Source organism: Suricata suricatta, chromosome 3, assembly GCF_006229205.1.
Source record: "Suricata suricatta isolate VVHF042 chromosome 3, meerkat_22Aug2017_6uvM2_HiC, whole genome shotgun sequence".
In the NCBI taxonomy this organism is placed as follows: domain Eukaryota; kingdom Metazoa; phylum Chordata; class Mammalia; order Carnivora; family Herpestidae; genus Suricata; species Suricata suricatta.
This window is the reverse complement of record NC_043702.1, coordinates 25610973-25623066: the sequence shown is the minus strand read 5'-3', so window position 1 is coordinate 25623066 and position 12094 is coordinate 25610973. Positions and strand designations below refer to the sequence as shown.

The 12094-nt window shown below is 38.1% G+C and overlaps 1 protein-coding gene across 1 annotated transcript in view; it reads left to right on the top strand.

Moving 5' to 3' along the window:
* Nucleotides 1–12094, top strand: part of UNC80 (unc-80 homolog, NALCN channel complex subunit) — a 221640-nt gene that overhangs the window by 131454 nt on the left and 78092 nt on the right. Inside the window, exons 29-30 of the mRNA XM_029933277.1 lie at nt 1648–1755; nt 2319–2457. Coding sequence (XP_029789137.1) covers nt 1648–1755; nt 2319–2457 — 247 coding nt within the window. The remainder of the gene's footprint in view (nt 1–1647; nt 1756–2318; nt 2458–12094) is intronic.

The window sequence follows — 12094 nt, the reverse complement described above, 5'->3', positions numbered from 1 at the left end:
TTTTTCTGTGTTTTCCAGATGTTCTACAATTTGCACGTATAATTTTATAAATAGAGAGAATAAAAGAGAGAATCCACTTTTAAAATACCTTAATTTTTTTAAAAAAGGAAATCAAATATACCCCTACATTTATGTGATAAACTATTGCCATATGATTTTAGAACAGTTTCTAAATCATAAAATAACCATGTATATTATTGTATATTGTTTTTACATTTACAGGAAAAAAACGCTATGCAGGATTTATCTCCTAAAATGATACATGTTTCCAAATATATGCCCCTGTGTTTTTATCTTTAGAAAACACACCAAGAGCTCTTGTTTCATTTGTTTAGAAGTTGATTCATTCTAAAAGTTCATTCCTTACCAGTCACACACCAGATGCATTATCTTAGGTCTTTTTGTAAGAGCTTTGAAAGACTTACTTGGACTATGCATGTACTTTTAGATTTGTCTTTTCTTTCCAATATCTCCATCTCTAACACTGTGAAGCTCTGTTCAAAAATTCTTAAGGAGTTTGATTTTTCCCCCAACATGGAGCAAGAGAGTATTTCATTGACATGGCAGTGGAAAAACAAATGAGCTTTTTTTCTGTGTAGAAGGATGGATTGATTCCCTCTTTGCATGGCCTGGAGTGCAAAATGGGGAGCACTCAAGCCTCAGGATAAATAAACAAGAACCTGTCACCATTAGGGATGATCATTCTCCCAGCTGCTCTGTCCACTCCATCGCTTGGCATTCAAGGAGTCAGAGAAAGAAACCACTTCCTCCGTATTTATGCAGATGAGTCCATTTTATTTGGGATTCTGGTTGAGGTGACAATTTGAAAGAAGGCTTCAGACTCCTATATGGTCCTTGCGTTTGTTTCTTTAAATGAGTTTGGATTTCTTTTTTAGACATTTATTTATTATTGAGAGACAGAGAGAGATAGAGCATGAGCATAAGAGGGGCAGAGAGAGGGGGAAACCCAAAATCTGAAGCAGGCTCCAGACTCTGAGCTGTCAGCACAGAGCCCGATGTGGGACTTGAAACCACAAACTGGGAGATCGTGACCTGAGTCTAAGTCGGAAGGTTAACCGACTGAGCCACCCAGGTGCTGCTGGATTTTTAAAGAGATCATTTTACCTTATACTTCAGGCCTAGGTAATAAATGTCATGAACTTGTACTTCCTTAATGAGTCTATCTTTCACTTCCCAACACTACTTTACGAAATATATTCTTTGTTCCATGACCAAGTGGCCACCTTGTAACATCCAACCCTGTTAAAGGTCTATTAGATAGAGTGGGTTTTAATTGACTTAATTTTGTTTTTAAGAATTACGTTCTTAACAGCTTCATAGACTATAACTGGCCCTCAGATGGAGGTCAAGAGATCCTTGTCTTATTTTAATTCTACTAATGGCCAGTTTTATAACTTAGCCAAGTTAGTCCACTTATCTGGACCTCTGCAGTAAAAGAGGACCTTGTAGCTAACTATCACTGAACTCCCTTTCATTCCAAAAAGAGCTGTTTTTATCACGTTCAGACAGCCTTGGCCTCCAAAAAGGACTAAACTGCCCCTCCCACTTGAAGAACATGGTTGTTTGGAGACTGTTGACTTTGGGAGTACGTGACACTCTTTGTCATTCATCTCCTGTTCTTTGCAGTGCTCAGAGAAATCATGCCTGAGGACGCCTTCCCTAAAGAAGAGGGTTTCTGATGCCAATCTGGAAGGGAAAAAGGACTCTGGAATGCTGAAATACATCAGACTGCAGGTACTGACATCTGGGTCAGAATCATTCATGGAGCAGTTATAGGGGAGGAGGGCGCCAGATGTCCTATTTACTAATGCTTGAGACAAAGGGGGCCAGTTGGCACAGTGTTCACATAGAGATCCCTTTAATTGGTGGGTAAGAGTGCCACCAAGTGCGCAGGAAAAAAATCCTTTCTTGGTAGCCAGCCAGCTTCCACAGAGCGACGGCTGGGGGAGCGTGGCTGGAACGTGTCTCCTCCACTCGCCCCCCTCCACGGAGCTAATCCCCCACCGGCGTGTGGTGGCTGTGCTCACAGCTCTTGTTCTACAGCTTATTTCTTAGGGGGCTGCAGAATTGTTTTTGTGGCGAACGCATCATAAAAGCAGCATATCGTTTTGTAATTATAATCAACTAATGAGGTTTAAAGCTTACTCTCACCATGCCAATAAATATGCTCCAATTTTAGAAAGTATTTTATGGTCTTCTAAGGAAAGCAGAGAAGGGAAGTGGCACGTGGGTTTCCAGAGGAGTACGGCAATCAGTGTCTTCAAAGACTTTAAGACGTGACCTCCATCCCTTCCCAGGTGATGAGCCTGTCGCCTGCTCCTTTGTCTCTGCTGATCAAGGCAGCACCAATCCTGACGGAAGAGATGTACGGAGACATCCAGCCGGCCGCCTGGGAGCTCCTGCTCAGCGTGGACGAGCACATGGCCGGGGCGGCAGGTAAGGACGCATCACCGGGACCCTGCTTGCCACTCCTCTTGGGTGTTCAGCTGAGACACGCATCCCCGCCCTTTCATTCCTAGGTCAGATCCACAGCAATTGCTGGGACTCTAGACAGAGCCTTGCACTACAGGGAGCGGGACTGAGGTGCTACATACCCTCTACTTTTCACCTTGTAGTCTGTGCAAGAGCAGTGAGTCTCCCTGCCAACATTACCAAATTACCAAGAATGATTTTACCCAGAACCTGCATGTTCACTATGTTCCACTAAAAGATAAATTCATTTGGTGAGTTGTGATTTCCCAGGTTTTCCATGAGCCACTATCATTAACTTCATTTAACCATCACAAGTAATGTTTTATGTCCAAATTATAACATCACGACAAATTTGTTGAAATGTGGGTGACATATCCAAAGGCACACAGTTAGTAAAAGGTAAATGAAACTGGGTTTTTCATTTCTTCCACTTTCTGTACATATTCTTTTAGTTTTATATAGTTGTTGGAATTCCATAATGTACATGGTAAAATCCTAAATAATGCAGAAGTGTATGAAGCTAAAAGTATCTCTTCCTCATGACTGTCAGTGTCTTCGCCAGAAGTGAGAATTTTTAAGTTTCTCGAGAGTCCTGCTAGAGTACACTATGCGCATATACATACCTAAGTACCACTGTGTGCGTTATGTTTCCTTTGTCATACAAATAAGACATATCATAAAGACTTGAACTTGCATTTTTCCTTTATATCTAGAAGCTCTTTTTTTTTTTTTAGAATTTATTTGAAGAAGTATCTATTCAAATCAGGCAGCACCAAACTGGGAGTGTTTAGGACAGAATTACCAACAGGAGCTCAGGGAAACTTTTATAGAAAAAAGTGGGGCACCTGAGTGGCTCAGCCTGTTGAGCATCCCACTTTGGCTCAGGTCTTGATCTCATGGTGGTTCAGGGGTTCGAGCCCTGCATTGGGCTCTGTGCTGACAGCTCAGAGCCTAGAGCTTGCTTCAGAATCTTTGTCTCCTTCTCTGTCTGCCCCTCCCCTGCTCACACTCTGTCTCTGTTTGTCTGTTTGTCTGTTTCTCTCTCTCTCTCTCAAAAATAAATGAATATTAAAAAAGGTTTTTAAGAAAAAGGGCAGAAACAAAGTAAGGCAATGATTGACTCACTATAGCTAAAAGCCTAGTTGGCTCTTTGTGACTGATTATCCTTAGCTTTATGATTTGTAACTTTGAAGCATTTACAGGCTTAGATTTTTCTTTGCTTACATAGGTCACCGCAGAATTACTGCCACATTATTCTAATGGCCTCCTTGTTTAATTAACAAATTTCCCCTGTTGGTCATTCTCTTGTATATGAGAGATCCACCAAAAATTTGGTATTAGTGCCACTCTCAGTCAGATCAGAGTTAAGTTGCACCTCTTTCATTGTGAAACTCATAGGTTATGATGTCAGATCCGTAAAACAGTTGTTTTTGCTCTTCCTCTCTTTGTTCATCTTCTTTCCGCTTTTCCAAGCACAGTGAGACCATGTAATACATGGCTAATGGTTGTGAACATGCATTTAAGAGCACTGAAAGAACATAGCTCACCAGGGAGACTTAATGATAACTATTAGGAGTATAATGTCAAGAGACCAAAGGATGCTTCTCAGCCAAGATCCCCATAACCCAAACTGGTTGGTATCAAGTAAGTCAAAGATTGTATCTGTTTTTAGCCAAGTAGCTTATTTGTTAATTTCTTATATTTGCCACAATACCAGACTTTTTGATCCAGGTACAGCAAGGACTATTTTATCATGGACAGAAGTTTCTATGTTCAGCGAGTAAGTAATTTAAAGCAATTTTATTATCTAAAACCACCTTGCCAGGAAAATATAGAGATTTTATTGTATAGCTATGGCCTTCACAGTAGATCTCACAGTAGTTGTAAGAACCAAGGAGCACTGTCTTTCCTGTTCACTAACAGAGGATAACGCAAGTAGCAAAAAGGCAACAGGAATAACGGTTTAATATTGGAGATGATGATCTTGATCTGTGATCTTGGGAAAACTGTCTCCAAAATGCAAACTGTATCTGAAGAGGAACCTCCTTACTCAATTTTAATTTTAGATCTCCACCTGGCATGCAGTTCCAAGAGTTTAGAGAAACTTTTCTTGATGAATGATGTAGTCCTATCATTTGAGCCCCTGAAGTTTGGCCACCATCTGGGTCATAAGGAGGGGCTGGGGTGGTCCCTTCCAGGGACATTAAAGGGCAGCTTTTGTTCTTAGTGATTCCAGATCAGAAGGCTGGAAACATTAGTTTGGGGAGTGGTAGCCAGATATTCGAAGGAACTAGAAGATTCAAGATCTAATTGGGTATACAGATAAATAACAACAAAGACAATGAACAGGACTAGAATTTGATATTCACAAGTGTTACAATTTTTTACTGAAACATAATTTTTCCTTTACACTCATGTTCATTTCTATCAAAGATAATGACAATAAGACTAATTTGTTTGCAAAATAAGTCTAGTCTCATTAAAAGTGGCCTGATTATTTACCTAAGTACAGCAGGAATGGTGATTGATCATATAGGCTTATTTCAAATCTATTTGGCTAGAATTTTTTATAAAGAATCATAGATTGGATTTTAAAAATCTCTTCAGGGGCACCTGGGTGGCTCAGTCAGTTAATTGTCTGACTTTGGCTCAGGTCATGGTCTCACAGTTTGTAGTTTTGAGCCCAGCACAGAGCTCTGTGCTGACAGCTCAGAGCCTGGAGCCTGCTTCAGATTCTGTGTCTCCCTCTGTCTCTTCCCCTTCCCCACTCATGCTCCGTCTCTCTTTGTCTCAAAAATAAATATGCATTTTAAAAAATCAGGGAAAAAATAGAAACCTCTCCAGCTTGAGGAGCCAAGAGAAGAACTCGACATGAGACTTCACCTGGAATACCTATAAATTTGGCTGAATTTCAATCTTTTTGATGTCTCCAGGATATCATGAGTTTCCTAGGCCTGCCAGGAAATGGCCTTCCTTACTCACCTGGTAAGGTTGCAGGGAATCCTGAAAGCAAGGTTACCAAGCCAGTTTATCCAATGAACTTTTCTTGGCTCCATAAAGTCAACTTTACTTTCTTAAAACTGTCTGGTCATATCTGATTTTATGCATGGTCTCAAATACAATATTCCAGTCAAAGCCTTAGTAATAAAACCAATGTTTTCAGTTGTGCCCTCTTATATGAAAGACAGGTTCTTATTGAACTTATGCAAATAATTATATTGTCATGAAAGTAAGAGTACTCAATAAGTTTCTGAATTCTGGAGGAATCAGATGAGGAGAAAAGTGAATGCTTTCATTCTATTCATAGCAATGTAGTTTATAAAATTACTGTTAAGTCATAGGTAGCTTAAGAGAAAAGAGAAAAAAATTTCTTTAAATCCGGAAAAATAAAACATTAAGAAACCAGCAACGTTTCAAAGAAAAAGTTATTAAAAAATTATAATCATCCTCATTAGTCCATTCAGTCTCATATCATTAATTCTTGTTCTACTTTGTGTTTTTCCATTAGTTCTGGTAATTCTTAATCAGTTCAGTTTTAGGATCTGACCATGAATCTTTCTGAAGATGCTTTTTGTAAAAGCATCAGAGTAAACCAAGAACTGTCCAGAAATGACAAAAAGACTTAAAAAGTGGCCATGATTAAAGATCTGATGGGAGTTCATTTGGTAAAGAAATAGAGTTATTTCTGTGGCATACAATAATTTGGGATAATAATTGGACAATGAGAGTATTGACAACTTCCTAGAAACTTTGAAGGATTTCTGGAATAACTGTATGGGTAACATATACCCATACACATATAACGTGAGGAGGTTTATTAACACTGCTTATTTGACAATGCTTCCACATAATTTAACATACCAAATAATCCTAAGTAGTTTAACATCTGTCTTAAAAGGTGAGAGACAAATTCTTTAAGATTTTCTAGGGACCCTCTGGGAAAATCCAAAGTTACTTTGAACTCATTTAGAATTTGATTTTGAGAAGTTGCCAAAATGTCAAAAGGTTTGAACATTTGACTAAATAGAATCTCAGATCATTATAAAATAGTACTTAATTATCTATTTCTAAGCCACAATAGATTTTAAAGGTAAATACAGAAGGTTACATACTTGTGAACCAAATTTAGCTCTTTTAATATTAAAAAGATTGAGTTTTCTTAAGTTATTAAAGACCTGATAGAGACAACATGAAGCACAGTAAATTATGCTGGTAAGACATAAAATCTTCACTTTCCAGGTAGATTATCCAAAGGTAAAAAACAAACAAACAAACAAACAAAAGCAAAAAAACAAAACAAAAAAAACCCCACAATCTTTTATGAAGAGCAGACCAATAGTCCAAGAAGTATTTTTGTTTTCTTTTTGTATTTTTTTTTTAGCTGAGACAAAACCAAATTCTAATTCTTTACCAGTGTGTTTTTAATATTAAAGCTCATTATTAAAAAACTTTAATACATCCATTCCAGCCACAAGTACAAGTTACTTTCCAAAATTCCTTTCTATAAACCTTCTACAATTTTTTTCATACCCATTCAGATTTTATTATTTTTTTTGTTGTTTTTTTGTTTTTGTTTTTTGTTTGTTTGCTTTTTATCTTTTTCATTCGGGAACAACTGGTCACTCTACTTTACTTACCTATTTTTCATCCTTATAATTTCTAAGTAGTTTTAATTGTATACATTGATTAAGATTCTTAACCCTTAGAATCCTCTATTCCTAGTGATAACTAAGAAGTAAGGAGTTGTGGACTGTTACAGTAGCATTCTGTGTATTGGCAAATTTATTAAAGCATATCACCATTTCTAGAAGTATATTCTTCCTCATAGTAAATCTTACATCTATTTAATTCTTAACAATCATATTGACTCATGAAAATTTCTTAAGACATTAAACAGCTAATCTTATTTTCACTTATTTTTTTTAATTTTTTGGTTTTTATTTATTTTTGAGAGACAGAGAGACACAGCGCGAGCAAGGGAGGGTCAGAGAGAGAGGGAGATACAGAATCTGAGGATAGGCTCCAGGCTCTGAGCTAGCTGTCAGCACAGAGCCCGATGTGGGGCTTGAACCCATGAACTGTGAGATCATGACCTGAGCCGAAACCAGAGGCTTAACCGACTGAGCCACCCAGGCGCCCCTTCAATTATCTTTCTTGCTAACAAATTCTATAACAGAGGGAATATGAATTTATTGGACTTTTAGTAAGCCTATTACAATAACAGTATTATATTTAATGCTGATAACTCTGAAGATGGTTCAACCTGTGTTAATTAAATCAACAAACTAGTTTTTATTTATCAAAGATATTTCTAGATCACATGAACTTGAAAAACATTTGGGTTAGTTTCTATGTTTCTGAGAGTATAGTTGATTTATATAAGTGCTTGTTTATCTTTAAGCCAATAAAATAGGGCTCTTTACAAATTAATTTTGGCAATACCGTCTGGAGTAAAAAGATATGACACATCTACAACATACATACATAGACATATATTAATATATAAACAAAGATCTTGTAGCATTTGCTTTAAAATTTTTGCCATGAGACAGGAATGATAATGCAAAACTGACTAGTTTATGTAAAAAAATTTGGACGAAAGTGTGTCTCTAGCAAATAGACTAAGTTAGATTTACTTGCTCAGATGGCTAATTCTTTTACTAATATTTGTGGAAAAGACTAAAGATTTTCATTCACCTGATTTTCCAAGTAGTTTCCTTTATTTTATTTTTTTCCTGATAAGAATACCTCCCTGAACTTTGCATTTCAAGAGATGGCTCTAGGTTCCTAGGGAAGACCAGATAGAACATTTACATCTCAAAGGCACCCACAAAGGATATGTTTCTTCAAGAAGGGCTTTTGTTCTCTAAATCCACATTTCTTACAATATCTGAAAACCTTTTGAGATGAATAGAGGTATAGAGATTGGTAGAAAGGATAGGTGGGTTTTAATTGTTTCTAGGACTGCATTTCTGTTTTTGTTAGATAAGTACAAGACAATTTGTTAATTCCTCAAAGGACTGGGTTGTAATTTGAATACCAAGATGCTTACCCAGCCCTCCAACTACATTATCCTTAAATTGCTTCTTTATATCTGGGAAATCCTCAACTAAGTTGGAAATCAAGAATCCTAGATTTATAGCTGTGTTTCTTTGGAATGTTTAGTAAATCCTTCCACAGTGACTTCAGAATATTTCTTTCCCTCCGGGCTTAATTTCATTTTGACTCAGGAGAGAAGGCCTAAAAGAAAAGGTTTCTATTAAGCTCTGAATATCAATTTATAATTTGGCTAACTTCTGGCCACAGAGCTACTTAAAAAAAAAAAAGACCTTTTGAATAACTTGTCAGGTTTCATTGGGACAAATAGTAAATATTTCTGGCAGTACCAAACAACCCCGTGGACACAAGAGGGGACAAAGATGGTGCAAAAGATACTACCCTCCCCAAATCCTGAGCCATCCCAAATAACAGTTATAGTGAGTGGCTGAAGATCCTTTTTCTCTAGGGCATTTCATAAATGAATGAGCTTATCTGAGATGATTGAGTTATCCACTGTGGCCACTGTGATTCAAGACTATCTTTGGTACGGTTAACTTTACTTGTTCAACCTTAAAACAAAATTTTATTCACCTGAGGCTTCATTCTAGACCAGTCCAGTTTAGTTCTGACCTCAGACCCCATCCAGTTTCTAAATCTGAATCTGTCCTAGGAACCCAGGCTCACTCTGGCCAGTGTCCAGACCCAGTATAGAAAAATAAATGTTCAAATAAAGTCTGCAAGACCATGATGCAAAAGCTGCAGAGCTGGAATCCAGAATCTGAAAGAGACTTACCTGTGACTTCTAGAAGTGGGTAGTAAGAAAGCAGCCAGGTGAGGGGCTCCACAGGTACCTATACCGGGTTGGTCATTGCTCCTAGGGCCCATAAAGGTCCCCTTTGGTTCCCTCTGGTGACACCAGAACTGTTAAAAGATAAACTAGGGTATACTAAAAATTCGAAGAGTTTATGTGAAAAAAAATTGGGCAGCACCAAATGAGAAGTGGGTAGAAGCACTCACTAGGAGACCAGTTTCTAACATCAACTTATAGATTGACGTCATTCTTTTTAATGGCTACCAAATATTTTGTTGAATGAATGGGCATAAAAATTTATTTAACCTGGACCTACTAATGGAAATTTAGGTTTACTCTGGATTTTTATACCACACTGCAACAAATTTCCTTGTAAAATATTTTTGTTTACATTAAAGCTTAGATTTTTGTTTCTCTACCACATGTAGAGAGCTGCAGGGAAGGGTACGCTTCCCACATATGAGACAGGCATGGAAACTTTCATAGAAGATACAGATAGGCAGACCAGGCTTTAAGGAAAGTTAGAAGAGGATGGTGTATGCACAGACCCATGGGGTATGGGAATGTATGGGGCTTATTTAGAAAGCATGAGGAGTAATTGAGACTGGGGTGCTTTCGTAGAGGAGTTGCTGGTGCATGGTATTAGACAAGTGAGTGGGACTCAGATTGTAACAGATCTTGAAAGACACACTTAGGTATATGGACTTTCCCTGATGCCACCTCCTTCTCGCCTTCACCCATGAACTGTGGGAAACCACTCATGGGTTCTGAGCCAAAGAATAGTGTTGTATATAGAGGATGTGTTGCTACCAAGTTGAATGTGGCAGCAATGAGTGAAGTTGTTTGGTTTTAGATGGTGAGGAAATATATAGCTGGGGATATGACATTACAGCTAATGGGAAAAGGGCAAAAGTAGAGCTAAACTCGGGGAAAGATCTGATCTATGTGGCCTATCTGATCTAGTGAGCATGGATGGGATTTCTAGGGGAAGAATCTGTATAGAGGAAAGAGCAGAAGGATGAGCACTAAGCCATTGACCTTCTCTGCCTTCAGAGGATTGGAAGAGGAAATGGCCAGAAAAGTAAGAGAAAAACTCAACCTCAAACTATGGAAGCCAAGGAAGAGAGCTCACCCGAGAGATTTTTGTGAAGCTGTTAAAAATTGAAAGGAAACAATTGCTATTAAAAAAAATACTACTGGGTCTACTGATTAGTGAGTGTTACCAGAAAATTGCTTCAGGACAGAGACTGAGGTAGAGCTCCAATTGCAATAATGTAAATAGCCACCATCCTGTTTAAAAACTGAGACAGAGTAGAGCATGCTTTAAAGAAAAGTAAAGAAAGGAGACAGAGTGGATATTTAAGGAACTAGTAGGTTAAAGAGAAAGATAATCAAAAGCTAATGGTCACAGTAGCTGGTATTTCTCATGGAACTAACTATAGCATGCAGTTGTCTTACTGTATCCTGTAATCACCACTTTATAGATGAGCAAACTGCAACTCAGAGGGTTGAAAGAGCTTATCCAAATGCACACAGCTCCGAATCAGCAGGGCTGGGAAACCAAACCCAGGTGTTCGGACTGCATTATACAGATGCCCCTTGCATATGCCACATTGCCTCTAAAAATTGAAACACGTTTTAGAAGTGTGTAGACATTTTGCATCTCAGAGCACTTTCTCATTCATTATTTTATCTTATTCTGATAACAGAGGCAGGTATCATCATCATCATCATCATCATCATCATCATCATCACTGTTGACCTTCTGCCCCTAAAGAAATAGAGGCTCAGAGAAGTTGAGAGGCTCTCCTAAGAACCCATAGCAGACAGGTTTCAGGGCTGGCACTCAACCCCAGCTGCCCTAACACAATTGTCTGAGTATTCTTTTGATGAGCCAGGAAAAAGTACAAGAGAGATTTTAAATTACATTTTTGTGATTGACACTGGCTCATCCATCCATGCTATAGAGTATATTTTTCTGCCTCGTTATTCATTAACTTTGTAACATATCAAGGCACTTGACCTTTCTCTTATTGATATTTGGCTTTTCCCCAAAATTAAAAAAAGCAGTGGTTTTATGATTCATGAAATCTCTTTGGGCTTCTCGATCTTTTCCATCTCTCAGAAGGGTAGATGTTTCTAATCCAGTCTACTGCCGGAGTCCAGCTCCAGCAGGTCCAGGGTTCCCTGAAGGATGGATGGTGTTGGCACGAAAGAAAGGAGAGAGCCTCAAGTTTCTTTCTGATCACCAGGCAGGCATCTCTTCTCTGTCTGATTCTCTAGCTTTATTTATAGTGAAAAGTACAAGGAGCAGAAAGAGCAGCGTGTGTTTAGTAAATGATTTCTCATAGATAATTTTTACAATTTTCCAGAACATGGATTCTGCAGAAGTTCCAATTCTAATCATAGTAGTAATGATTGTTGTAAAAAACTTAGCTACAGGTACTCATGCTTTTTATATGGGAAAGGCAGGTATTTTTAAGTGTACATCTTTTTCCATAGTATGCATAAGACCAGGATATACAAAACTTCTGGTATAACCCTAAGAAAGTGACCTTTAACCATGAGGCAAGCAGTATTGTTTAGTAAGGTCAGTCTATTATGAGTAAGGGTCATTAGGTTGTTTATAATTCTAAGAGAAAGTTCCCATAAAAACAGGATCCCCAGGAGACACAATGTCTACCCTCACAGCCACAAGGACAGATGATATATACTTTACATAAGTTGCAGGGCTGACTTTTGCAACATTTA